Below are 27,738 nucleotides of genomic sequence, written 5' to 3'. Positions count from 1 at the left end.
CACCCTGTTGAAACTAGTCAAAGTAATGCATTACATGATTCTTTAACTTCTCTTCAAAAGAAACACAAACAGAAAAGCTCGTCCTTACAATATTCCCAGTACCTGGGAGGCAGAGGCAGAAGGATTGGGAGTTCAAGGTCATTCTCAGTTGTGGAGGTCAGCTACATAAGACCCCATCTCTAATAAAACCCAAAGACTTTTCCCATGGCAGTAAAGCACAGGATGCCACGCTCCCCTTGAATTCCAAATAGTTTTGTTTATATCCAGATTAATTTAGCATGGAACATTTCTATAAAGCCATTTATCTGAAACATATAATAGTTTACATCTGACACACCTACCTTACCCCCCCCCCATTTGTTATTTTGTTGCTAGGCACTGAACCAAGGGTCTTGCTTGGAACATATGTTGGAGAAGCCCTCTTTCTACCAATGAGACAGCCCCAGTCTGCTTCTGACTCAATGGAATTTATAGCATCTCCAGTGTAGCCACTTGATTCCTTACACATTGGAGTGTGCTGTCTTCCTCAGAAGTCCAACCGTGTCCAGCCATTATGGCCACTGGAAGGGCCTGGTCTACCTTTCTGGAGCCTCTGATTATCTGCAAATCATACCTGGGGCAGCCCCTTGGAGGTTTCCCCTGCTGCGTCATTTTCCAGGATCTCCCGTAACTTTCACTAAGATCAGTGTGTACGTGATTGCTCTGGAACCAGACTTCTGACCAAGTAAGTCTAGCATGGTGCCTGATGAGTTCCTGGGAGGCATGAATGCTTTTGGTCAAAGGACCCGTTTGGAGACCACTGCCCAAAAGTTAATGTACCTAAGAATGACCTAGTCAGGCAGCAAATGACTACTTGAAGGCCCGGCACTAACTGACCCTGGCTCAGTTTGAGGATCACATGCAACACCAGCACTCTTACAGCACAGTGCTCCAGTTTAACATGTAGAAAGGGAAGGATGTGTAAAATCTGAACCATCAAAGGCCCTGTGGGCAGGCTGAAAAGGAAATGCCCTTCTACCTACTTTTTATCTTTTGAAACAGGGTCTCATTGTAGACCAGCCCAGGTAGGCCTCAAACTCTCAGAGATTCTCTTCCTCTGCTTCCTGAGTGCCCGTTTGTCATTTTTTGCCCAAGGAACACTGCTACTGACTTGGGCACAGGCAACAACCCACAGGTAATCTGTTTATGGAAGGCATCCAGAGCTGTCCCCAAATGTACAACAAGGCAGGTTTCTCTCCTGGGCTGCTTCTCTTAGCCCGTCTCCACAGGCTGTAGGGTAGGAATGGAATTGCAGGTGGGCATGTGCTGAGCTCTAAGACAGGCAGCGGAGGAGGAACTATTTGATGCAGATAAGGGACAAGAACTGTCTTGCAGTACTGAAGCCCCAGCATCCAAGCCAGGTTAACCTCTGACTCACGTCTCCAGCACTCAGCAGGCTTTAAGAGCTCAATATAGTTCTGATCCCTAACTTAGGGAAAGGCAAACTTCCTCAGCTTCTAGAAAGAACCAGCCCCTCCCACTTAGCAGGAAAGTAACAGGTCAACAGGATAATAAAGTGAATGCTGATTAGGGGGACGCCTACTGTTCTCTCTGAACTAAACTATGATTTTATAAATGAATTCCTTAACCAACCGTGTAATTCAGTAACCAAGAAAACTTAAAACATGGTGCACAAGCTTTGGCTCCACCCCAAGGAGATGGGGCCCTCTAGAAGGTAACAGTCCGCTCTCACGTGAAATAGACACAGCATGCCAGGCGTAGTCAATGTGCAGCTCGCCTGTCTCTGAGCAGAAAGACTCCAAGGTTGAGCACAGCCCTGGGGATGGCTTAGAGAAGGGTTTCAGAGGGTGACAGGGAACTAAGGAGAGAGGTACAAACAGCTTGAAAACGCAGCCCAGGACTGTTCACCCTGCCCCCAGGAGGCCACGAAGCAGACATCAGGCAGAGGGAGAACTGGTTTATTGGCACAGTCAATAAACTTGTTAAACTGACAGGGTGAAGTGGCGACTCTACAACATAAAAGAGGGTTCTTGCCAGACCAGCGTTACTGTGGTGTCTGAGGTCAGTAGGTCACCCAGCAAACCAGGGCCACTTGTTTTAAGCCATACAATTAGGAGAGAATCTGTAGAACTAGTACAGCTCTTCAACTAATTAGACCTGTTTGTTTCACATACTCAGTTGAGGTGCACAAAAAAATAAAAACTCCTATTGAAAACAAGCATTGGCTGAGGACAAGACCAGGGAGGGCTCGCCACATCACCAATGTGGCGATGGACACAGGTGTCCCGGGAAAAGGTAGCTTTCTCCAGAGAACTGCACCGGGCAACATCAATGCTTGCCACCGACTAAGGAAGTGACGGGCTTCAAGGTGCAGCTGACAGGTGGCATTTGTCCTCATCACGAAGTTGGTGTTCCATTCTTTTGGAAAACTTGCAACCAAAGCCTATCCTGCTCTAGAGAAACCAGGGTGGGGGTGACGGGGTGGCAGGCAGAGCCACAGCAGCAGGCACTACAAACAGCACTGGTCTAGGGGGAGGCTAGGATGCAGGCTGTGTCACTGCCGTGGAACAGGCTGGGAGGGAGCCAGCTAAGGACAGAATGAAGAGGACAGCTCTGATGGCAGGTCGCTCTGGACCAGTTGCTCAAGCCTCGATGGAAGCTTCGTGAATCGTAGGTGAATTCAGCGAATCAAAGACTGTCCTGTCTGCCTCACTCCCAGCCTGGGCAGCTAAATTTAGGGAAAATTCCCTAAGGACTGGCCAACCGGGTCACAGCATATTAGAATCTTCCCCAGTACTGGTCAGTGCGAGGGATCCCAGCCACAATTTCTGATTCAATTCCACAGTGGTCTTCTCCTCTGAAGATTTTAAAGAGGCCTGGGGAGGGGGAAAAAAAAAAACTGCTTTCAAAAGTGTGCTCTGGGTTTGGTCTAAACCTTGCTTTTAGATGGTGTCCCACTCTGTAACCCAAGCTGGTCACAAACTCCACCCTTCAGCCTCAGCATCCTTAGTGTTTCAGCTACAGGAGTGCAGGGATTGCGGCCACCATGTCCAGCAGCCTTGGGTCTTGACACCTGTTGGTATACTCAGATTCATCCAGACCAGGGGTGAGTCACGCGGCCCCCAGCATCATCTAAGAGACATCCCTTGGTTCCCTCCACACTCTGCCTGTGCAATGGAACCTGTATACAGAACCATGAGGAGCTGGGGCTCAGAATGGTCCAAAGTATCTACACACTTAGGCAGTCAGGGCCACACCTCAGGCCACAGTGGAGCAAAGGGGCTCATGGCTCATTATGTAGTCTGAGGAAGAGGACTGCTACTCACCATTATCACCCCAGTCAACGTTCCAAGAGTTGGCTACCAGCCAGTAGGGGACTCCATTCTCTACTCCCCAGCCCAGGATGCGGATGGCGTGACCGCCCAACACGTCACCAGTCACATGCTTGTATACTCCTGAGGAAGAAAAAGGCAGTCTTGACTACACGCAGGCTACTGCCTGCCCAGAGTCCCCAGAGACAACAGGCTGACAGGAACCAATCACTCCCCTACACAGAAATCTCTAGAAGACTGGAGAAGGGCTCAGGATGAGCAAGGCCATGGAATCCGAGGGAATGGCACTATCTGAAAGAATAAGAAGGATAAGGGATGTGGTTGTGGTCTTGTGTGTCAGTGGGGGTGGGTGTTGAGGTTTCAAAAGCCAGGCCTAGTTGTCTCTATCCTGTCCCATACTCTCTCCCCATCCCGTCTGCCTGTGGACTAAGATGCAGCTCTCACTGTTCCAGCATGTGTGCCACCATGCTCCCTGCCATGATGGTAATGGACTGAGCCTCTAAAGCTGTGATCCAGCCCCCATTAAATGCTTTCTTTCATAAGAGTTGCCTTGGCCATGGTGTCTCGTCATAGCAATAGAACACTGAGTAAGCAAAGGAGTGTCTCTTCACAGCAGCGGAACAGTGACTATGACAAGGGTATCCATAGTATCAGGAGATTATAACTATACACATATGTATGTGTATATATGTATAGAAGGTGTGTGTGTGTGTGTTTGAGAAAGGGTCTAAGAGGCCCAAGTTGGTCTCAAACTCATAATCCTGCCTCTGCTTCCTGAATGCTGGGATTACACATGGCTGCCAGTATACCTGACTAAGTGTGTGTGTGTATTTTGAGAAAGGGTCTTATTAAATAGCTTAGCTGACTTGAAACTCACTGTGTGGGCCAAGCTAATCTCAAACTCAGCAGTCTGCCTGCCTCTGCCTTTTGAGTGCTGGAATTATATCCACCATGACCGGCACTGTAGAAATATTTTGGGAAGCCCAACACACTTAAGTATGCAAATTAATATTAAAATGGGATCCTACAAAAATATCAATTGGTTGGCTTTAAAATAAAGATCCACCTTTAATCTGGGTCTGATCTAATGGCAGCCTATAGGAAGGACATGGAAGAAGGAAGCGCTCTCTCTCTCTCTGCCTGCTTGTTCTCACTAGCAAGTCCATTCCTTCATGTATTAGACTTCTTTGGGATTCCGGTGTATACTTAAGACCAGCTTAGACATCCAGCCTCGTGGACTGAACAACTAATGGATTCTTAGACCTTCCATTTATAGACAGCCATTGTTGGACTATCTGGACCACAGCCTATAAGTCATTCTAATAAATCCCCTTTAGATAGCTAGATGGAGGAGGGGAAGGAGAGAGAGAGATGATAGATAGATAGATAGATAGATAGATAGATAGATGATAGATCTATTCATTCTGTAAATTCTGTTCTTCTGGAGCAGTGTTCTCAACCTTCCCAATGCTGTGGCCCTTTAATACAATTCCTTATGTTGTGGTGACCCTCCAACCATACAATTATTTTTGTTTCTGCATATAAACTGTAATTTTGCTACTGTTACGAATCATAATGTAAGAATCTGATATGCAGGATGTATTTTCACTGTTACAAACTGACCCAAAGGAGTTGGCCGGTTAGCTCAGTTGGTTAGAGCGTGGTGCTAACAAACTGACCCAAAGGGATCACGACCCACAGGTTGAGAACCACTGCTCTAGACGACCCTGACTATACAGACGCTATGAGTTGCTAATCACAAGTCACATTTGTGATCCCGGCTACGTGGAAGGCTGAGGTGACCTAGGCCCTTGCAAAGATAAAGAATGACAATGTCAAATGTGGATGAGACACAGGACAGGAGTGGCTGCTATGGCTGCTATGGAAGGACAATCATCCGCAGAGCAAGGGGCGGAGCTGGCTTGCAGGGATGGAAAGGAACCCTAGAGAGGCCCTGTGGAGACCACTCTCAGAGGGAGTCAGTGAGCACAGCAGTGGGAAGCCGTGACCGTCATCAGCTGACTATCTATCTGCCCGGAAGAGTGGGGAGGGAGGTTGAGTCCCAGGGTTCTGCTCTCCCAAAGCCTCTGCCTACCTCCCAGTGAGACCTGCTGGCTCATATGGACCCTGGAGTCAATAGATACCTGATTTGTAAGTCAAGAAGTCTGAATACACAGTGAAGGCACCCTCCACTGGGCCATTTTTGTAGATTTCCGCCATGATCTCCTTCTCACTGTTAGACACGCTGTAGGAAGAGTACCCTGCAGAAGGAACAAAGCGAGTGAGAAGGTGCCTCCAGCCTCTCTAGCCCTCCAGAAGAGGCCAAGAAGACCCTACGGTTTAAAACCAGGTTCTAACCCTTGTGAAACAATGGTCTGCCTAGTCCCCTAGAGCTCAAATGGGCTGAGGCAGGGCAGAGTATGGACCAGAGTATGGAGTGTGAAGCTCTGCCCGGGAGCCAGGTGTGAATTACTCGACTTCCCTTCTTCCTGCTGCTCCGGGGGTTTCTCTGTGTAGCCCTGCTGTCCTGGAACTCTCTCTGTAGACTAGACTGGCCATGGACTCAGATATCTGCCTGCCTGTCTCCCAAGTGCTGGGATTAAAAGCACGCACCCCTACCACCCCCGGTGCTGGATTCTTTTTTTTTTTTTTTAATATTTATTTATTTATGATGTATACAATATTCTGTCTGTGTATATGCCTGCAGGCCAGAAGGGGGCACCAGACCCCATTACAGATGGTTGTGAGCCACCATGTGGTTGCCGGGAATTGAACTCAGGACCTTTGGAAGAGCAGGCAATGCTCTTAACCTCTGAGCCATCTCTCCAGCCCCCGGTGCTGGATTCTTAACACTCAATAGCATTGGCCTCCTCCCCCCTCAGAAGGCTCTGGCTTACCATAGTGCTTATCTTCTTTGTAGGATGGGGAATAGCCAGCCTCACAGCTCTTGGTACACTTGGGAGTGTCTCCTCCTTCTCCAGAGCACTGGGGCCGGGAGCCATTGACATGGTGCTCACAGGGAGGTATGGTATATGGTAAGCAGCCTGAGAGATGGAGGGGACAAGATGACATCAGCCTGCAACCCACAATGCAAGGCTTCCTTCCCCAGGCCAGGTAGAGCTGGGATGCAACCAGACCATGTCTACTTCCCGTAGGGGCTGCTCCTGTACTGAAGGTGGCCCCTCTACCGCTGACCCTCCCTTTACAACAGAAAAGGAAGCCACCAACACCTGCCCATGAAACCCACCTGAGAGACAGGGGTTGTAGGCACATACTCACCTACATGGGAATTGTAGAGTCCACCAGAAACCAGGCCTTTTTTGGTCCAAAAGTTCCATGCTCCAGAGGGATAGCCACCATTACAGCTGGAAAAGAGCATCTATCAATGTTGAGCTAATCCCAGCTTTTCCCACACATCACGGCAAATATCAAGGTCGTCCCTGGAATCCACAGTCCTCACAAGACTGCTCTCACAGCCTGATATCCCGAGTCATTCTCTCGCCACTGTCATCCCACCAGGGACTCGATTCAGCTCCATTTCTGTCCACAAGGACCCTCCAGGACACAAGGACCCCCTTTTTTCCATGTCTATATCAAACTGACCTTCAAAGCTCCCCTTTCTGGAACAGTGGTTCTCAAAACTGCACAAGATGTTATAAGTCCCTGAGCACAGCAGTCCCCTCCCTTAACTGTAGTTTAATTTCTCTCTCTCTCTCTCCCTCTCTCTCTCTCTCTCTCTCTCTCTCTCTCTCTCTCTCTCTCTCTCTCTCTCTTTCTTTGAGACAGGGTCTCTCTATGAAGTCCTGGCTGTCCTGGCACTTACTCCCAAGTGCTGAAACTAAAGGCATGTACCACTACACCTGGATAGTTTGATTTCTGAGGTTTTAGTTATGCCTTCAACTAAGGTTCAAACATATTAAGTGGAAAATTCCAGAATTAATTTCTCAATTTTAACTTGCACACTGTTCTGAGTAGCATGGTAAAATCTCACACTCCTTGATCCATTCAGCATAGAACATCAATCATCCTTGTCCGGAGTATCCATGCTGTATAAGCTATTATCTCTAGTCAACTAAAAGCTATCTTGGTTATCAAATCCACAGCTGTGTGTTGTGGAATATTCGTTAAAGATGTATTGCATACATTTATGCGTGGAATATTTAATGATGCAAAGATGTGTTGCATTCTTTTGTTACATTTGTTTAATGCTGGAAAGCTTTGTTACTTTGTCTAAAATACCTGACTGGTCTAACAAAGAGCTGAACCTTCAACAGGGAGACAGGAGAGAAATGACAGGTGGGGCTGCCAGGCAGAGAAAATGATTAGGAGGAGCGAGAAAAGGAGAAGGAGAAGAAGATGCCAGGGGTCAGCCACCCAGCAACACAGCCAGCTATGGAATAAGAAGGAAAGAAAGAATTAGAATAGAGAAAGGTAAATGCCTAGAGGCAAAAGGTAAATGGGATAATTTAAGTTAGCAAAGCTGACTAGAAACAAGCCAAGCTAAGGCCAGGCATCCGGAAGTAAGAATAAGTCTCCATATATTTATTTGGGAGCTAGGTGGTGGCCCCCAAAGAGTGACGAGTAAAAAGCCAACAACAGCTGTGAGGCTGTGGTGTGGGTTTAAGTAATCCTTGATGGTCAATTCTAAGAGTGGCGATACTGGCAGCTCAGGCATGCCAAACGAAAGCTGGAAATGCCTTCTTCATGTGAAAAGGCCCAAGTTCTGAACTTAATGAGAAAAAGTAAATCATAAATTGAGGTTGCTGAGATCTATGGTAAGAATGACTCTACTATGCCTTACATCATGAAGAAACAAAGATTCATGTTGGCTCTACTGCCACCCGTTGGACTCTAAAGAGTTATGGCCTCCGGGCGGTGATGGCGCAGGCCTTTAATCCCAGCACTCGGGAGGCAGAGGCAGGAGGATCTCTGTGAGTTCGAGGCCAGCCTGGTCTATGGAGCAAGTTCCGGGACAGGCTCCAAAGCTTCAGAGAAACCCTGTCTCGAAAAACAAACAACAACAAAAAAGAAACACACACACACAAAAAAAAAACCAACAACAACAAAAAAAAAAAAGGAGTTATGGCCACAATGAACATATGTTCAGCTAAGATGGAAACAGAGTCCAACGGGTGGCAGTAGAACCAGCATGAATCTTTGTTTCTTCATGATGTAAGGCATAGAAGAGTCATTCTTACCATAGATCTCAGCAGGCAGATACAGGATTATGCCCCTGATTTAAGACGTCTACTTGGGGCGGGGGCAGGGGCGGCTGGACTGTTTGCAAAATGAGGTCTGGTGTCCTTTGCAGCTCCAACGCACTAGGCAGAATATGGAAGAACGGGGCTCTGTCTGGGGAGAGGTGGGACTACCTTGCTGCTCTCACACTATTGGGGTGAGGCCCACACACATTCCTTTTGGAACTTTCAGGAATGTCTAAACTGCACCACTGCTACAGGCTAAGGGCCAGGGGACCCTGGTAAGCGCTTGAGTTTACATACTGAGTTTAGTGTGACCCTACTCCCCAGCTGGGATCTGTCATCCTTATAGAGTAGACTGGTATACTTCTCTGAGTTGGGGGGTAAGGGAAGTGATGGGGGACAAGTGGGACAAGAGCCAGACAGGGAACAGAAAGTAAGCAAAACTTTTGAAGATCATATTCTGCCAGCACTCCATGTCCCGAGAAGCTCAACAGCGGCAGCTGTAACAAGTCTGCCTGCAGACTCCCAAGTCTCCCTCTGTCCCAGCCACAAAACAGCTTTCCCCTCCCCAGGGAGCCCTGAGTTACTCAGTACAAAGGAGGAAGGGGCTAAGGGTCTCCAGGAAGAGGTGTCCAATAATTACCCTTCCCCACACTGGAAACCACAGCAGGTGAGCAGGTCCTGAGCAGACACCTCCACATTGACATGGCCATTGGTGTGGATGCAGATTCGGTCAGACATGGCTTCCACTGCCCCGAATGCCTGTAGGAATAGGAAGTCCCACCTGGTGAGGAGCCCATCTTAACTAAAGCAAGGAGAGTCCTGGACATGCTCCACCTTCTCCCCTAACTCTCCCTTCCAGCTTGTGCTGGCTGATTCCAGTTTGTTCCAAACCTACTCTCACTGCCCCGAATGCCTGTAGGAATAGGAAGTCCCACCTGGTGAGGAGCCCATCTTAACTAAAGCAAGGAGAGTCCTGGACATGCTCCACCTTCTCCCCTAACTCTCCCTTCCAGCTTGTGCTGGCTGATTCCAGTTTGTTCCAAACCTACTCTCACTGCCCCGAATGCCTGTAGGAATAGGAAGTCCCACCTGGTGAGGAGCCCATCTTAACTAAAGCAAGGAGAGTCCTGGACATGCTCCACCTTCTCCCCTAACTCTCCCTTCCAGCTTGTGCTGGCTGATTCCAGTTTGTTCCAAACCTACTCTCACTGCCCCGAATGCCTGTAGGAATAGGAAGTCCCACCTGGTGAGGAGCCCATCTTAACTAAAGCAAGGAGAGTCCTGGACATGCTCCACCTTCTCCCCTAACTCTCCCTTCCAGCTTGTGCTGGCTGATTCCAGTTTGTTCCAAACCTACTCTCACTGCCCCGAATGCCTGTAGGAATAGGAAGTCCCACCTGGTGAGGAGCCCATCTTAACTAAAGCAAGGAGAGTCCTGGACATGCTCCACCTTCTCCCCTAACTCTCCCTTCCAGCTTGTGCTGGCTGATTCCAGTTTGTTCCAAACCTACTCTCACTGCCCCGAATGCCTGTAGGAATAGGAAGTCCCACCTGGTGAGGAGCCCATCTTAACTAAAGCAAGGAGAGTCCTGGACATGCTCCACCTTCTCCCCTAACTCTCCCTTCCAGCTTGTGCTGGCTGATTCCAGTTTGTTCCAAACCTACTCTCAGCTTCCACTTGGCAGGAGTCTGAATTAAAACAAGCCTGCACCCTCAGGAACATCCACCTATAAGCCTGGTCAACAGGAATTCCACACTGAGGGTCCCAAGATTGTCACCTGAAGTATATGGAGCCTTCTGAATGGTGAGATCCTTTCAACGTCAGGTGAGGTTCACACTTAGCATTAAAGAGACCAATCCAAGCCTGGCTGAGGACTTGGCTCACAAGGAGCAGATTCCAACAGAGAGCAGATGGAAGCCCCCACAGGCAGAGGAGGGCGACAGGGAGTCAGTAGGACCAAAGTGGTCCATTTGGGGCAGATGAAAAGACCGTGTGGATGGGCAGCAGAGATGGCCACCCAACACTGGGAGCATATTTAATGCCACTGGACTACATACTTAGTTAAGAGGGTTGCATTTTCTGTCATTCATATTTTGCCACAGTTCAAAAACCACAGACTAGCTCACAGACGGAACACCCATGAAGCTGTACTGCATCAGAGCAGATGTGTTTACTGAGGAACACGGCTCCACAGCCTGTTCCTGGACCTCGATCTCAGGACCCCACTGTATGTCCATCATCCACTTCATCCCTGCAGCAATTCCCAAACCACAAAGATCAGAAACCGTAGCGACGGAAAGAAACTGACTCCAATATGGCTCGCCCCATCTGGTCCCTCCCTAGATACCCCATCACATCCCAACTAGACTTCAGGAAGCCAGCCCCACCAGCAGGGTCTTACCCAGCAAGAGCCGCAGGAGCCCTGGTCTCTAATCTGTTTGATAGTTGGGCAGTTGGGCCACTGTTCCCGTGCATCGAAGTTTTCAGGTAGATCCATGTCCTCAGCGAACCCAACTCTGGGGCAAAGAAGGACTCCATTACAAAGCACAATTTGCTCCCCTATCCCTGAGAGGACAGGTAAAGAGCGGCTGTCCCTGGATGGACTGTCCATCCTAGAGAGGTGGTGAGACACAGGCAGGTGTGCTTTGCCACTTTATGCTGTCCAGCCAGACTCAGCACTGTGTACACACCCTCGCCTGTGCTTATTTAATGGGTATTTTTCAAACATTCTACCTGTGAGATGCTCTCTCTCTCTCCCTCCCTCCGCCCCCCTCAGACAGGGTCTGACTATGTAGCCCAGGCTAGCCTGAACTCCTTAGTGAATATTGGAGTTACAAGCATACCCCATCATGCCTCATTCAAACCACTTCAGCAACACTAATCCTTCAGGTTTCTTAAGGCTGGTGTGGTGGAGGGGTGCAGGTTCACCTGTACCTTAGTCTTTTCTTTTAGATTTATTTATTTAGTGTACGAGTGGCTTGCCTGCATGGGTGTCTGTGCACTTCGTGTGTCAGAAGATACCAGATCCCCTAGAACTGCAGCTACAGATGTGTCTGAGCCACCACATAGGTGCTAGGAACTGAACCCAAGTCCTCTGCAAGAGCAACAAGTACTCTTAAGCACCGAGCCATCTCTCCAGCCCTGGGATTCATTTTATTTTCCTTGAACAGGCATTTAGCAATGCACGAGGGTGTTATGTGCCTACCCTAGATGGTACAGCTGTCTACAGAAACCATTCCAATTCTCTCACTACGTCTGCAGCCAAGTCAAGCATGTGTAAGTCCTCAATTTGATGCCCAGGACTGAGGTCGGGGCTGGATGTAGAGGGGCATTGTCTGGCAGGAAGAACATGAGTTCAAGGCCATAGCAAGACCCCTCAGGGCACAGTGTAGCTGTGTGGCTTTAATCAGAAGAGAGAGCCAAGCAAAGTCCTGCAGTATGGGCCTGTGATCCTGTACAAATATTGCCCTGATTCTAAATGCTTCTAATCTCTTCCCACCTAATGTGGAATTTTAAAATATTAAGCTGTGCCTTGCCTACAGCCTGACCTGAGTTAGATAACATCATCACTGTCATGTACCAACACTTGAATACCTCATCCTTGACAGACATCCTAATCCTTGCTAAGAAGAATTCTACATGAGTATGCCCACAAGGTAGTAAATCCAGATTTTGAGGCAGTCTCTGCAGCCCAGAAGACCACACCTAGGGAATCCAGAGAGGGCTTTCTCTACCTCTGCCTACACCCTAACACTAGTACTACTGCTCACAAGCCAATATGCAGGGGCAGTGTCTACTCTGGGGGGGGGGGGGGGGTCACTCACCTTTCAGGCAGCTTGGGTCCACCCAGGATGGTACCACACAGCTTCTTCAGGTAGCTGATGTCAACATTGTAGAAGTTTCTTCCAGCCTGAAAGAGAGTCACACCAGGACAGTCACCCATGGGGGATTTCCCGGGATGGTAGGTCAAGGGTCTTGCCCAATTCTTGGAGCTACGGTAACAGGCAGAGCGATTCAGGGTCAGCACTGCTCTCAGACCGCTGTGTCTTCTCTACTTTGCTGTAGTTTGTTAACAGGAGAACCTGCCCAGACTGGAGGAAGTGATGGCATGAAGTACCACCAAGGAACCGCCTCACCTTCCAGGGTAGTTTTCCTAGGGTCAACCTGATTTGGGAGCTCACTATACCTCCACACACCCCCATGTACAAGTGTTCACACATGTGCGTACTCCCATGCACACAACGTGGAGCTCAGAGGAAGCTTCAACTTCCAGAAAATACTGTCCTACGGCCAGTTAGTCACCTCAGAGGCAGTGTGCACAAGGTGACTCAAAGCAGGGACCCACAGAAACAGACGGGAAATGGCAACACTGCCCACCTGCCATGTCGTATTTTGTTTGTTGATATAGTTAATCAGGTCATCAGACAGTGGGTGGAAGGAAGGACTGTCGTTGGCACTTGCCAGTGCCAGCAGGCAAGAGAGAGAGATCAGGGACCACCACATTCTGGAAGCCGGATCTGCACCCACCTAGAAAAAGACATAGATAGCATCAAAACAATTTCTACACAAGGACACTGCTCAGGCCTCCTGGATGCCTTTATGGCCCCAATACGAAGCCTGGTTTGATGGGATCCTGCAACACAACACATGGCAGTATGCATGTCCCCTCCTGGCTATTTTAAAACTGTCTGCACCTCATCAACAACTAAGCTTAAGAGATTCTTCCAGTGCTCTAGAAGGACAGCTATCCTGAAGCTGGATGTGATGTAAACCCTGCACTAAGGAAGTTAGGGGTGTGAGACTTCAGCCTGGGCCATGTAGCTACAACCTGCCTCAAAACAAACAAAAACCAGTCAGTCTGTGTGGGTTATGTCCTAAGGGGGGCCAATGGGTGAGAAAACTAAGAGGAGTCATGTTCACAGCCTCACTTAAAAACATTCGAAATGATTTTGCTGCATGTATGTGTGACCATGTGCAGGTCTAAGGACATGAGGTTCTGGGAACCAGTTCTCTCTTCTACTTCAGGCCTGAGTCATCTCCCCAGTTCTGCAAGCTCCACTCCTGGCATATTTCAAGCCAACAGAAGCTGGACTGTGTTCGTTGCTGAGAACTATGGAACCATACTGAATATGCCAGGGGCACCAGGCTCTCAGGAGCCCCTCTGGTTTTTCCTGTCAACCAAGGGCTTTGCTTCCAGCTCCTGAGAAGGAAAACTTATTACATCAATACCTTGGCCTCTGGACCTTGTGAACTGGTTTCAGAGTCAGGAGACCAGCCATTTCCTGCTCAAACCATGAGTCACCCTCTTGAGCAAGTAGCTTTTAAAGGCCAGGTCTTTCCTGGGTATTGACAGTTAGGGCTGGGCCTAGAGGAAGCAACAGTAGGTGTGGGTGGGGCTGGGACTCTGTCTCGACTGTAGGACTCACAGAAGCAAGTGCGCTACATCAGGGTCACGTGTTGTAAGGACACTGGAACACAGACTTACACACTTAGAGAACTTTTGGTGGAGTGGGAAGTTAAGACAGGATCTCACTTAGCCCAGGTTGGCCTGCCTCTGCTTTCTGAGTGCTGGATCATAGGCATAAAAGCATACTGAAGGAAAACTAAAAACTCTCATTTAAGTTCAAGCAACAGAGTTAGATCCTCAATGTGTTACAATGATGGTAAGTCTGGTGTGTGTGTGGGGGGGGGGGGTGTTGAGCAACAACTCAGCCATAAGTACAATGTGTATGGACAGAAAGACTATTCTGAAAAAGATCCCATGAAGGCCTTCTAGACATCATGATATATTATAAAATGCCTGGTGATACTAGCTCAGAAAAGTTCCATTAAAAAAAAAAAAGTCAGATTACTCAAAACTCATCTTGGGTATGGGGAAAAAGCGTGTGTGGGCCAGGGAAAGAGGAAGTGACAACACACTCCTGCAGATGTGCTTGCACAGCTGGCTGCCCATCCCGGGAAAACAAGGAGGGCCAACTATGCACACCTGGCGACATCAAAACATGTAAGCCTGAGCACGTTTGTGAGGCGTGCTTGTAACCCTAGTGCTCTGGAGGCTGAGAAAGGAGGAGCAAGGGTTCAAGGCTAGCCTGGGCTACACCAAGATACAGAAAACAAAACAAGCGAAAAGCCCAAACAAAACTAACTCCCTGGAAAGCCTAAAACTAGCATAAAACAAAACCAGTTAGGCGGCACATTAAAATTAAAAGTGTTATGCTGGTGGGATGGCTCTGCAGGTAAAGGGACTTGCAGCCAAGCTCAGGGACTTGAGTTTAATGTCCTGCTTGCTGAAGGAGAGATCTGACTCTTACAAGCTGTCCTCTGACCCCCATGTGCACACGCACAACAAATAAACAAGTCTTCATAATAAAAACAGCAACCAAGATATATGGGAAAAGCAGTGCTCCCATTAAAGGCTTTGGGTCCTCCATAAGACAAGACTTGAACGTCAGAGGACTTGGGGCTGAAATGTAGCCGAGCAGAACATGGGCTTAGCGTAGAAGAGACTCCGGATTCTAACCGCAGCACCACACACTCTCACGTCAGAAACACAGGAGAGGAAAATGGATGTAGCAAGCACAGAAAAAGTGCAAATGGCCAAGGCAGATATGAACGTGTTCAGTCTCAGGGAGCATAGGTAAAATTGAGAAGCTGTCAGTCTCAGAGGCCAAAGCAGGTTGCTTCTTCTCCTGGGGGAGAGCAAAAGAGAAGCCAGCCTAGACCTGTCAGCTGGAACCTAGACACATGACGTCTGCATATGGACATTAGACATTTACCTGCTACACAGTGACCCCAAAACACACCGACACAAGCACCGAACACTTGAACACAAGCCCGTAAGTGAGACAAAAGTCCAATGGCATAGTAACTGGGAAATCACTGCAAGCGGCTAAACAGCCACCCAGAATGAACTAGCTAAGGGAAACCACACTGCAGAAATGAAGTAAAACCACCCCAGCGACACAGTTAGGTGAGAAAGAAGCAGCAGATAACTGGGGGACACAGGGGCCGTGTCTGCTAGTGAGCAGGTCAGGGGCAGAGACATAGTGTTGTCCTAAGGAAAGCACACACAGGCAGTGGCCGCACCCTGAGGGCTCCTTTTCCGTCTTGTACGGCTATAATGCACGAGCGCGAAAGTTCGTGCGCACAGCACTTGGTTCTCAGTTAAAGCAGGTGGGCTCAAAAGGTCGGGCTTGGTGGGAGGTCTTGGTGTGACCCCCCCCACCTCATTTCTGTTTTCCCTTCTAGCTATGTAGGGGCTCCCTGACACAGGCATTCCTGCCATGGCACTGGCACTATGGTGTGCTCCAAAGTAAGGGGCCCTGGACAGATGCCAAATCTGTGAGCTTGAACTTTCAGCCCCCACCCCCAGAAAGTGAGCTCTAATAAACCCCCTTTCTTTACATGCCCAGCTTTGACTATCTCTATAATAGTGAGAAATGGATTGCCACACGTATATATGTACAACTTACCCAACACTTACTGCCCCCACCTCCAGTGACTCATGGAAAGCCTGTCTCACATGGCCATGTGTCAGCCATCACATGACCTCCAAACCACCCTCTGACTTGTACTCGGCATCTTACCCGTTTTGTGTTTCTGTGTGCATGCATGTTCAAGCGTATGCAAGTATAACATATGTGCATGTCTCTGGAGACCAGGACAACCACGGTGTTGTTGCTCAGGGGCCACCCAGCTTATTTCCAAACAGAGTCTCTCAATACCTGGACCTTACCAAAGAAGTGGGGCTGGCTGCCCAGTGAGCTGATTTCTGCCTTCCCGGTGCTCACACGGGTTGGGGGCATTACTCACTCCTGGGGAATCAAACTCAGACCCTTGTGCAAACCCTTTCCCAGCTAAGTCATCTCCAAAGCCCAGCATCTGAACTTTTCTTTCACGACGGGAGGCCTGATACAGAAACACTGGAGTACCCACTCCCTAGGGTGGGAGTCCGGACTAACGAAGGAGCTGTTAAGTATGTTAAGCTCCCCTATGTTGAACTGACACCCATGGGTTCTCACCATACTGTGTGTGGAGTGTAACAGTGTCCCGAAATACCCTCTGAGGACGTGGCAACTGTTGAGCTATTAAATATAAGCCAAGTAGAGAGATGCATTTCCATGGTAACCTGAATATTACAAAAGATGTCTTTGGTTTCTGTGGTGGCAGGCACTCTCATGCCCCCAAGGGTTCCCAGGACACTTTCTGGAAACTCATTTTCCATTGGTTCTGCAGCCCGCCTCTGACTACCGGACTTTATTTTCTCTACCGTCAGGGCTCTGCCTGACTGCAAACCTACGTACCGGGGCTTCAGTGACTCAGCTGTCCCCACTCAATGTCCAGACCAACTCACACCAGAATGAACCCCAGGAAAAAGACTTCACCTCCCAAACCAAGATTCTCCGCTCCTCACTTGGCCTCCAGCTGCTGAGGAGTCCAGGTTCTGCCGCTGTCACCCTTGAACGCTGCCTTTCGCTGAGGCTCAGATTCTACACCTCCAAGGTGGGGAATAAGCACCAGGTTTCCATGAGGAGCAGAGGAGGGGAGGGAGACCCTGCATCAGTGCACATACCCCACCCTCCCCTCCCAACTCTCCCTTCCAGCTAGTGCTGGCTGATTCCAGTTTGTTCCAGACCCACTCCTCCACTCGGCAGGAGTCCGATTTAAAACAAGCTTCCATCCTTAGGAAAACCCACAAGCCTTGTCAAAAGGAATTCCACACCAAGGTACCCAAGACTGTTGCCTGAAGTATATGACGCCTTTTGTTCCCCAAGAATGCGAGTCTTCCTAGATAGCACATCGGATAGGAACTTCTGTGACACAGCCAGTAGTGACAATGATAAGCTAAGTTGTCCGTAAGCCTGTCACAGGTTCCGTGTCTTTGCCTGAAATAGCCCCTGGTTTTCACTTCCCCTACTTTAGCAAGCACTTCCCTTTATTTCCCAATTCTGTGATTTTTTTTTTTTTTTTAGTTAACAGAAAGTCTTTATTTCACAAAAGAAAGGGGTTGGAACAGACAAGTACATTTACCGCTAACCAGACTCCTCTTCTAGGTGTACAGATGGAGGGCGGTTATGGGCAGAATTTATTTCTAGCTCAGGTCAGCTGCTCCTGAGTTCCACCTTCTTTCCTTTCTAAATTATACAGCAATCGATGTCTCAATGTCCTGTTATTGCTGTCTCTCTACACAACACTGTCACATGCACAGAACGGCTGGGGAACTGGTGATGCCATCAACAGCAAAACGATTTCCCAAACTAGCTGAATGCCCTTGCTCAGACAAATATAGCCCCTGGGACTTAAAAATAAATAAATAAATAAAAATGGAATAAACATCCACAGAGAAACGGATGTCATGGTGAAGGATGCATCATGTAATGGTACCCTAAAAAACTGGGGGGAGGGGACACCGGCTTGACAAAGAAAGCTTTCTTTGACAGGCACAGAGTCTCAGGCAGACTAGAGTCTACATCACATTCTAAAGGCTATAAGGAGACAGAATATGTAGATCTCAAAGACCCACGGGCCACCTGCCGTGTCCTGGCCCAGGATCTTCTGCTCTCCCTGACGGTGGTACAGGCTGACCTCTCCACGCCAGCTCTAAACCATCAGAAGCATGAAATGTCTTCATTCGCCAATAGCCACACACTGTGACCATCCGTCACAGATGTGCAGAGGGGCTCCACGCTAGGAAGGTGGGAAAACTGGATGGGGAGACCTGCTGGAACCTCAACACTGCATTTTACGAGTTTCTCTTCCATAAAAGCAAACTTGTCTCAGCTTGGGCACCTGCTCCTCAAGTTCTGACCACTTCAGTCCACCCACAGAACAAGACCATGCAAGCTTCTGTTTCCTTTTGACTGGTTTGCTCAGTCGCTCCCCGTGCTGGGACAGGTATGGTGGAAGCAAGCATCCTAATCTCAAAGGTGTGCAGGACAGACCTGAAGGAGGCCAGAGACTCCCCCATTTGAGAAGTCTGAATCACAGCCTCCATGCGGACTTGCAGATTTCACATCTTTGCTCCTAGTAGGGAAGTGTGATTGATTCATGGCTGACCCTTGAGAACAAAAACCAGCCTGGGGCTATCCACAGCACAGCTACCTTCTACCCAAGGCACATCTGGAAGGGGATGCTACCGACCTAATTCAGACCAGTTCAATTGAGAATATGCCCCCATAATAAGATCAGACTGTGGGCAGACCTATAGGGCACCTATATAGGCTGGTAGTCCTAGGTTCTATGAGAAAGCAGGCTGAGCAAGCTACGAGGAGCAAGCCAGTAAGCAGCTCTCCTCCATGGCCTCTGCGTCAGCTCCTGTCTGAGTTCCTGTCCTGATCTCCTTTAATGGAGACTACGATGTGGAAGTGGGAGTCCAGCAAACCCTTTCCTCCCCAGCTTGCTTTCGGTCACGGTGTCTCATCACAGCAATAGCAACCCTGACTAAGACAGGCCCTGGGAGGAAAAAACATTTCATTGCTGGTAGAAAATATGACAATTTGACTGGACAGTAAACATTCCCAGAAGCTTTTGCTCTCCAGCTCTGTTCAAGACCTGCAGAAACGCTCCCCAGGTGCATTGGGTAGTGTATTCCCCAAGTCTGCGCCTAAAACATACAAAGTACAAGGCTTTTTAAAGATCTTGAGAGCCGGGCGGTGGTGGCGCACGCCTTTAATCCCAGCACTCGGGAGGCAGAGGAAGGCGGATCTCTGTGAGTTCGAGGCCAGCCTGGTCTACAAGAGCTAGTTCCAGGACAGGAACCAAAAGCTACAGAGAAACCCTGTCTCGAAAAATCAAAAAAAAAAAAAAAAAGAGATGTAAATGAGAATCATGTTCTCTTGATCTCTAATTCGACTGCAGGGTAAACTAAGTTCCAGGCCGGTTGTGCGGAGGACCAAGCAGACATGTAAACGAGCAACAGAAATGCTCTGTCTGTGAGCTGGGCATCGTCTCCTTTCTTGAGGCCCCAGGAAGAAAGAATTCCTCTCCAGGCTAACAGAAGTAATAGAAAGAGGTACTCTTTTGGACAGTGTCTCCCTGTACCAGGCTCGGGGCAGCCACCAGCAAGCAGAGCCATCAGGTACAACATCAGGTCTCTGCTAACTGGTTACATGGCTCTCTATGTATGCAGCAGTCAATGCTCACTGTCCCGGGGTAATTATCATCTTAAAAAGTATACAGTTTGAGACCAGGGATAAGCTCAAGCTGGCAGAGTGCTTGCCTTGCTAGCTAGCATCCTGGGTTCAGTCCCCAGCATCACATTAAACCAGAGGTAATGACATATGCCTAGAACAGCAGCTCAAAGAGGCAGGATACGGCTACACTGTGAACTATAGTGTGAACTACAGAGGCCAGCCTCGAATATGAGGCTGTCTCACAACACCTCTCCTCCCTACCAGGACTCCTGATTGGAGTAAAAAAGTTATGACCATCACACAATTTGTAATAAAGTTTTATATGCCGATGTATATTCTACTATTTGATTATCAAAACGAAGTATAGCCCCAAACCCAGAGGGGATCAGTAAGTTGAGAACAAGTGGCAGGCTGCTTGAATCCTGAAACCGTTTTCCACCGGCACAAGCTGGCCAGCACCACCTGCCTTAGGCAAGCAGGAAGGACTTGTGACTCTCTGGATGAGCACCTCCTGCCTGGGCCAGATCAGCAGGTCAGAGGGTCAGAGAGCAGCCAACTCTGCTGTGAGAGCAGATTGTCCAAGTGTTCTCTATGTTCTGTGGACACTAACTTGGCACTCAGCAGCCCCATTCTCTTCCTCCCTGCCTGCTGGAAAGCTGTTTTATCTTGGCTAGACTGTAGGGTTACTGGCCCAGTAAAAACAGGTTACAGTAGAGATTACAGACCACAGGTCCTTCCCAGCCTTCAGCTTTTACAAAACAGTTCTGGAAAGAGCCCTCCAGTCTTGTAGAAGGCTTCTATTTCACGGATGAGGGAAACTAAGGCATGAGGGGAGACCATGGCCAAGCCCCGAATGGCTATACCTGAGTAGGCATGAATAACCTTCTGGAGATCAAATTCCAGGTCACTTTCCACCATTATTCCTCAAGTGTCTCTAACAATGTGACAGACTTGCAGGTGACTTCGCTTTCCCATCTGCAAAGTCCCCCAACCTCCCACACCTCCTGGATTTTAAAAACTAGGCCTTGGAGGATGGTTCAGCGGGGAAAGTACTGTTGTACAGTCATGAGGAGCTGGGCTTGCCTCCCGAATGCCCACGTAAACACTGAAGACCTGGTGGCCTGCATTTGCAATCCCAGCATTTGGAAGTCAGAGAAAAAGGATCCCTGCGGCAATCTGGCTAGCAAGACTAGCCAAATCAGTGAGCTCTGGGGTATAAGTAGCCCTGCCTCATTAAGTGGAGTGTCAACGTCTGTCCCCCACTACCTACATACAAACATACATACACACAGACCTATTTAGAAACTACAACTAATTGCAGCTAAGCTCAGCTACCCAGGTTTATGACCTAAAGAACTCAGACAATTGTAGATGCATGGTGGCATCCGTGTGTTAAGCTCAGCATGTGAAAGGCACAGGCATAAGAAATAAAACTTGAGTTCATGGTCATACTTGGCTACTATCAATTTTGAAGCTAACCTGGGCTATATAAGATCCTGTCTCAAAAAAAACAAAACCCAAATCTAAACCCAAACTTTTTTTAATTTTTTGAGACAGGGTCACTATGTAGCCCTGACTGACCTAGAACATGAAACAAAGATACAGGTTGGCCTTGAACTCTCAGAGGGTTGGGATTAAGATAGTGCACTACCACAATGAGCTAAAATCCTAATATTTAAAACAACAACAACAAAATGAACATTAGCACAAGTGCTACCTGTGACCAACCACAAAACCAGGGAGAGCTTCACTAATCAAGACTTCGACAGCAATGAAGGCACACGGACCAAAGCCATCACACTGACAATTAGGGCCTGGTAAGATCTAATTGGGACATGGGAACAGGAACTCCTGAACTGCAAGGTGGCAGAGCCACAGAAGGGAGGGGATATCATCGCTATCCAGCAGAACAAATGTGTACAGGTCTCCATCCAGCAATTTAGCCTATTTTGCTTTGCCCAAGAGGATTTACTGTGCCACTAGGAACAAGAGTGAAAAGGTAGGAGGAAAAGAAATAGAAGTAGGAAATTTTAACTGTCCTTCAGGTCAACACATTCAAGATCAGGTGTGGTGGTGCACACCTTTAATGCCAGCACTCAGGAGGCAGAGGCCGGTAGATCTCTGTTGAGTTCAAGGCCAGCCTGGTTTACAGGAGAGTCAGGACTACACAGACCTCGTCTCAGATAGACAAACAAAAAAATGACTAACAAACTGAATTTCCCGGGCATGACAGGTGTACACCTGGGATCTCAGCACTTGGGCGGTAGTAGGAGGAACAATAGGGCATGGTGACACATGCCTTTAATCCCAGCACTCGGGAGACAGGGGCAGGTGGATCTCTGTGAGTTCGAGGCCAGGCTGGTCTACAAAGTGAATAAAAAACTCCAAACTAATCTTCACCTACATATTGAGTTTGAGCTGGGCTACATGAGACCTTTGCCACTCTGCCACCCTCTCCCCAACAAATTAAAATAAACATTAAATCTGCAGGCAACATTAGCAAATCTCATAAACTGGGTGAAAAAGACACATAGTACGATTAAATTACATAGAACAACTGTATACATTGTTCGGTACAGATTGGATACATTGTATTTCAAGCACAGAAGTAGAAAAGAAGGATAAGAAAAAGAACAGCTACCAAAGTCCTTTGAAAGACAAAGCAAGTCTAGGAGCCAAACTGATCACAATGAAACATGTCCCCTCAGAGGGAAGCACCCTACCTCTACCCCAAACCTGAGTCTGGGAGAAACAGGTTTCCAGAAAGGGGAGTTCAGCCTTGAAGCTAAAAATGAAGGGCCTTCTAGGAACGGTGGCCTATTCCTTTAATCCCAGCACTGGTGAGACAGAGGCAGGTTTATCTCTGAGTTTGTGCACTCTGTCATGCTTGGGCCATCCTGGTCTACAAACCTAGTTTCAAGCTAGCCAAGGCTACACCATGAGTGATAAGACCCATTCTCATAAAAAAAAAAAAAAAAGACTAAACCAGGAGAGACACCTCAAGTCAATGACCTAGCATGTGGGGAGGGTGAGGCAGAACTGTCCAGTTCAAGGCCTGCCTGAACTACAGGACTTCAAAAAGCTGGGAGGGATGGAGGAGGAGACTGGCTAAAGGTGGCTAGGTATGGTGTAGTCCAGGGGCAGAGTACATGATGAGCATGCAGAAAGCCCTGGGTTGGATTTCAGCACCTCAGACAAACCAGACAGTTCCAGCATTGCAGCCGGAGCTACACCCCTAGAACTTCCACCATGCTCAATGTAGGGTGGAATATAAACTACTGCCACGAAAGGACTCCAGATGGATCCTCCACCCTTTCTTAGGCAGCTCAGCTCCAGGCTGGGACCAGGGATACGGACTGTTAGCTAAGCAAAGAGAGTTCTGAGATGATGGGACCAGGGATTCGGACCGTGAGCTAAGCAAAGACTACACAGACTTTTATATACCTCACCTTTGCCAGCTGGCCCCACCATTGAAGTCCCTGGTTTCCTTTTTGACTTTCAAAAGTTCCATTGCATACAGTTCAACCTCACACATACCTAGTACTTTCCTTACAACAGACCATCAAAAGTCAGTTAGCCAACAGGAGACTCTGACACCTAAAGGTTTCCACCCATACATACCACAAAAAGACCTCAGCCTAGACTGCTGAACCAGCACCTCCACGGGGCAGTTCCAAACTGGAGCCAAGAGCCTGACTAGTCTGAAATAGTCAACATCGAGAGAGGGGTACCAGAAGCCTCCGAGGCCCCCTGGGCTGGTGAAGCACAAACGTGAGCCCACCTTTTCGCCCCCAGCCCCCTGCAGGCCCAGGAAGCATGCTTTTTAAAGGAGCACTGGTTATTTCCTCCAGGGTGCCTTTTTTCCTCTTTGGGAGGAAGGAGGATTGGGAGGTGAAACAGTCTCACTCTGTAGTCAGATTGCCTTGGGATTCATTATGTAGCCCAGGCTAGATTCCAGTGCACAGCGATCCTCCTGTCTCAGCCTTCCAAGCGCTGTGACTGCCTGGCTCTGGTATGCTTCTGGGAGCTCTGGAGTTTTAGGCCACTGTGGCCAGAACCTATGAGGAGCAATTCTCCCTCGAGAGCTGAGGGCTGCGAGGAATGGTGGGAGTACCTTCAGCAACGTTCTCCACCCGCTACCCCTCTGAATCTGGATAGAACTCCTCGGCCCTCCCAGAGGAGGCACCTGGAGATCAGTTCAGTCTTCCTCAGACACCAAGGGTTAAGCAGGCCCCTAGGGGACTAACTTCAATTCACCTATCGCCTGGTCTGCAGCATGCCCAACACCTTGCCTGTGCAGACCTACCCCACGCCGCTTCGGCGCCAGCAGAATCCTGACTGATAAAGATTGTCCTGCATGTTCTTCTACCCCTCCACATTCCCATCATCTTGGCCATCCCGGTCCAAAAGGGAGAGCAGACCTAAGCACCCCTATCCTTTATTCCACTCCGCTTCTCTTCCTGTTTCTCGGTTTAACTCTTCGTGCAGGTTCCACCCCAGCCACCCACCAGGTTCCTGTTCTCTATAGGACCGGTCTTTTAGGGTGCCAGGCAATGCGTGGGCTTGTGTGGTAAGTTGCCGGGGCAGATTCTTTAGAATAAGCCACAAACCTGGACTAGATGCAGGTCAATACCCGCCCTGAGCACCACTAAGACCCGGAGCCCGCGGGTTGGCAAGAGGGCCAGGGCCGAACCCTTCCCTGCAGGCTCCTCCCTCAGAGCTCCCCCAAGTCCCCAGCTCCGCCCTTGGAGTGCGCCAAGGCCACAGGAGGTACGCCGACCCGCACGGGGTCACCAGGCCCGGCCCTAAGGGCGTGCAGGCCGCCAGTGCAGCTGGCCTACATTGCCCGAATTCAGGAACCCTCTCCCCGCCGGGTAAGACCATTCTCGGTGCACAGCACCCAGGGCCGCGGAGGAACCGCGCCTGCGCCCTGGGCAAACGAGGGGCCCTGTCCCCCGCCGCCCGCGCCCCCGCCCCCAGCTAAGGTGACTTCTGCCGCGGAGCCACTGCGCCCCGAGCACACTCACCGAGCGCAGCGCTACAGCCCCGGCCTGCAGCCGCCAAGCCGAACCGAGCCGCACCTGGCCTCTCGGGCGCCCCACTAAGTACCCGGGCAGCTCCGCCCGCCGCTGGGCTGATTCACCACGTGACCCGTCGGCCGCGCCCCCACCCCCGCGCCGTCACCGGCTCCGCCCCTTCGTCCCGGGACTCCTAGCTGCTAATCCTCGGTCCGCCAGGCACAGCTGGGGTGCTCCCGGAAGAAGCCGGTGGACTGTCTGATCTCTCCACAGGACTAGAGCTGCTCTCCAGGGACCCCCGCGGGGCCGGGAAGAAGTGACGTCGCCTACTGCGTTCATCGGAAGGGCCCAGCGGGATCAGGGACCTGGAAATGACTGGCGTCCCAGTGGAGCCTCCTGGCCTCATATTCTGAAGCTCGGAGCACCCTGGCTTAGTGCTTGGGTTTAGGAATACTCAGACCAAGGAAGGTAATTAAAACTAGAACTGCGCTGGCGCTGTAGCCAAGTGGTAGAGCTCTTTCCTACCAAGCCCAAGGCTCTAGGTTCAATAGAAAGTTAAAAAAACAAACAAGCAAGCAAACAAACAAAAACCACGAGTGTTATGAAATTCCAAAGCCCTACCAGGCCACTAGTCCCATGTAGGAAACCCCCACCCAATCTCCCTGTGTGGTAGGCTAGCCAATAAAGAAATTGGCCTATTTGGTCTGACAAGTCATAGCATTGCCCCATCCCCACCCCAGAAACGCCTTCAAGCACCCTCAGATCTCTCCAGTCCTTAGATCTACCTTGTAATATGGGAATGGCCCCCATGACATCATGGTGTTTTATGGCCAGGCTGTGTCTATAAGAAAGCCACGGGTCGCGTAGATTCCAAGGCTCTGCTGGTGGGCTCCAAGTGAAGGGCAGGAGTGGAAGTAGGGTTACTGAACCCGAGTTGAGTGGAATGTCCGAGGAATTCAGGAAACTTGCGGGGGGGGGGGGGGGGGGGGGGGTCCAAGGTAAACTGTCCCAGCTGCTGATAACAGGTGAAAACTGGCTTAGACAGTTTAGTTTTGGTAAAAAGCCCAAATAAGAAGTCTCTTACTTGGCTGAATACCAAAAAAAAAAAAAAAAAAAAAAAAATGTCCTTGGGCATGCCCAGAGCCTTGTACTTGCCTGAGGCTAGAGATACTTGAAGTGTCTAAACCAGAGGTGTCCCTGGTTTTACCACAACCAAAGGCTGGAGATGCCAAGAAGGGGCTCTGTGTCTTTTTAGCTTACCCCTTTCCGGGCAAAGACCTCTGACACCTGGACTGACCAGCTTATCCCCCCCCCCCCACTTCCTCCATCCACAAAACCCCCACCAACTCCCAGGCAGTGGCTCCCACTCCCTCCCTTGGCCCTCTGCTGACCAGAAGCTGGTCCCACTCCCTCCCTTGGCCCTCTGCTGCCCAGGAGCTGGTCCCACTTTCTCCCTTGGGCCTCTGCTGCCCAGAAGCTGGCTTTTTTTTTCTCCTTCAGCTCCTTACTGCATCTACCTCTCCTGTAAAACTCACTTTCTGTGGTCCATGAATCTCATTCTTCAAAACTGAGAGACAAGAACCTGAAAGCCTCTGGCTTGGGTAACCTTGATGGAGCCGGAAAAGGCTCCATCGAAGTCAGAACATTAAGATATTCCCCTATTACTGCCTGCTCTCATGGGATGCCAGACTGCAAGCTGATATGTCATCCTTCACGTGGGCACAAATGGGAGGACACAGAGTAAACCCTTCCTCTGTAATAAAACCTCAGATTTGCCGAGGGCTGTACATGCATTATCACAGTGTTAGTAGCGAAGTTACCTTTGAAGCAAAACAATGATAAATGGTCAAATATGGTGTGAGCGTGTAGGTCTGGTACTTGGGAAGTTGGGAGACCGGCCTGAGCTACCTGAGACCCTGTCTCAAATGACCAATATCTCAGGTGGTAGAATGCTTGACTAATAAGTGTGAAGTCCTGGGTTCCATCCCTGGCCCCACACAAATCTGACATAGTGGCCCACATCTTCTGCTTCTTCTTGAGGTAGAAGCAGAAAGATCAGAAGTTCAAGGACACAGCACCAGTTAGATGGCTGAGATGGTAAAAAGTGCTGGTGACCTTAGTTTGACCCCTGAAACCTACCTGCAGAGGAAGGAGAGAACACATTCCAAAAAGTTGTCCTCTGACCTCCACACTAATGCCATCACACACCACATTGTTTAATAATAATGATTTCACAAGTCCAAAGCTGCTGGGCAATGGTGGTGCATGCCTTTAATCCCAGCAATCGGCGGGCAGAGGCAAGTGGATCTCTGTGAGTTTGAGGCTAGCCTGGTCTACAGCTACAGAGAAGCTCTGTCTTGAAAAAACCAAAAAGAACAAGGAGGAGGAGGAGGAGGAAGAGGAGGAGGAGGAGGAGGAGGAAGAAGAGGAGGAGGAGGAGAAGGAGGAGAAGGAGGAGGAGGAGGAGGAGGAGGAAGAGGAAGAAAGTTCAAAGCTATACTTAGCTCCATAATGATTTGTGGCCAGCATGGGTTACAAGAGACCCTGTGTTTCAAACAAATAACCAAATAAATAAATGAATACCAGAGTAGAGTTTAGCCTTTCTTGGGATGCTGTGGAAGCTTCAGGGAGGAAGTTATATCAGCATATTTAATTCCTTATTACCCACATTGAATCTTCAGCCTTCAAAGGATGAGAATGTTCTGTGTTGTTCCCTGCTATTTACAACACAGTGCCTAAAAACAGCTAGAGAACACATACATAGACAATGAGTGTTCACAGCAATGAAGTGGGCCAATCGATGGTGACTCACACCTTTAATCCTTGCACTCGGGAGGCAGAAGCAGGCAGATCTCCGTGAATTTGAGGCCAACCTAGTCTACAGAGCTGGTTCCAGGACAGGCTTTAGGCTACAGAGAAACCCTGTCTCAAAACACAGAACGAAAAAAAAAATGAAGTGGGCCTTGAAGGTGGAGTATAGTTTTACAGTTTCAGTGTCTCTGTTTTGTTCCCTGAATGTTCAGAGGAATCTTGACCTGAGTGTGTAAAAGT

At 49.2% G+C, this 27,738-nt stretch overlaps 1 protein-coding gene across 2 annotated transcripts; it reads right to left on the bottom strand.

Moving 5' to 3' along the window:
• Nucleotides 1–1,942: 1,942 nt before the first annotated feature.
• On the bottom strand, nucleotides 1,943–24,853 carry Ctsb (cathepsin B). Of its 2 annotated transcripts, XM_041664610.1 has the most exons (10): nucleotides 24,697–24,853; nucleotides 12,915–13,064; nucleotides 12,362–12,447; nucleotides 10,939–11,053; nucleotides 9,177–9,295; nucleotides 6,612–6,697; nucleotides 6,230–6,376; nucleotides 5,477–5,593; nucleotides 3,327–3,455; nucleotides 1,943–2,876 (listed from the first exon to the last, which is right to left on the bottom strand). In XM_041664610.1, the coding sequence occupies exons 2-10, from the start codon at nucleotides 13,038–13,040 to the stop codon at nucleotides 2,779–2,781; spliced, it is 1,023 nt and encodes a 340-aa protein (XP_041520544.1). In that variant the 5' UTR covers nucleotides 13,041–13,064; nucleotides 24,697–24,853; the 3' UTR covers nucleotides 1,943–2,778. The 2 variants fall into 2 exon arrangements, with proteins under 2 accessions (XP_041520544.1, XP_041520553.1); XM_041664619.1 differs by lacking the exons at nucleotides 9,177–9,295; nucleotides 12,362–12,447; nucleotides 12,915–13,064; nucleotides 24,697–24,853 and having other exon boundaries at nucleotides 10,939–11,012.
• Between the last annotated feature and the right edge of the window lie 2,885 nt (nucleotides 24,854–27,738).

The sequence above is a fragment of the Microtus oregoni genome, unplaced genomic scaffold (assembly GCF_018167655.1).
Source record: "Microtus oregoni isolate MIOR12 unplaced genomic scaffold, Mior012 000001F_ref0000356, whole genome shotgun sequence".
NCBI classification, from domain to species: Eukaryota; Metazoa; Chordata; class Mammalia; order Rodentia; family Cricetidae; genus Microtus; species Microtus oregoni.
This window is presented reverse-complemented; position numbering and strand designations above follow the sequence as displayed.

Excerpts from the sequence above, each read along its gene's own strand:
- Ctsb (XM_041664610.1), bottom strand. The coding sequence starts at position 13,040 with ATGTGGTGGTCCCTGATCTCTCTCTCTTGCCTGCTGGCACTGGCAAGT. Across the intron at positions 6,377-6,611 it reads ACTCTACAATTCCCATGTAG|GCTGCTTACCATATACCATA; the intron begins GTGAGTATGTGC and ends TCCATCTCTCAG. Across the intron at positions 2,877-3,326 it reads CGTTGACTGGGGTGATAATG|GCCTCTTTAAAATCTTCAGA; the intron begins GTGAGTAGCAGT and ends CCCCCTCCCCAG.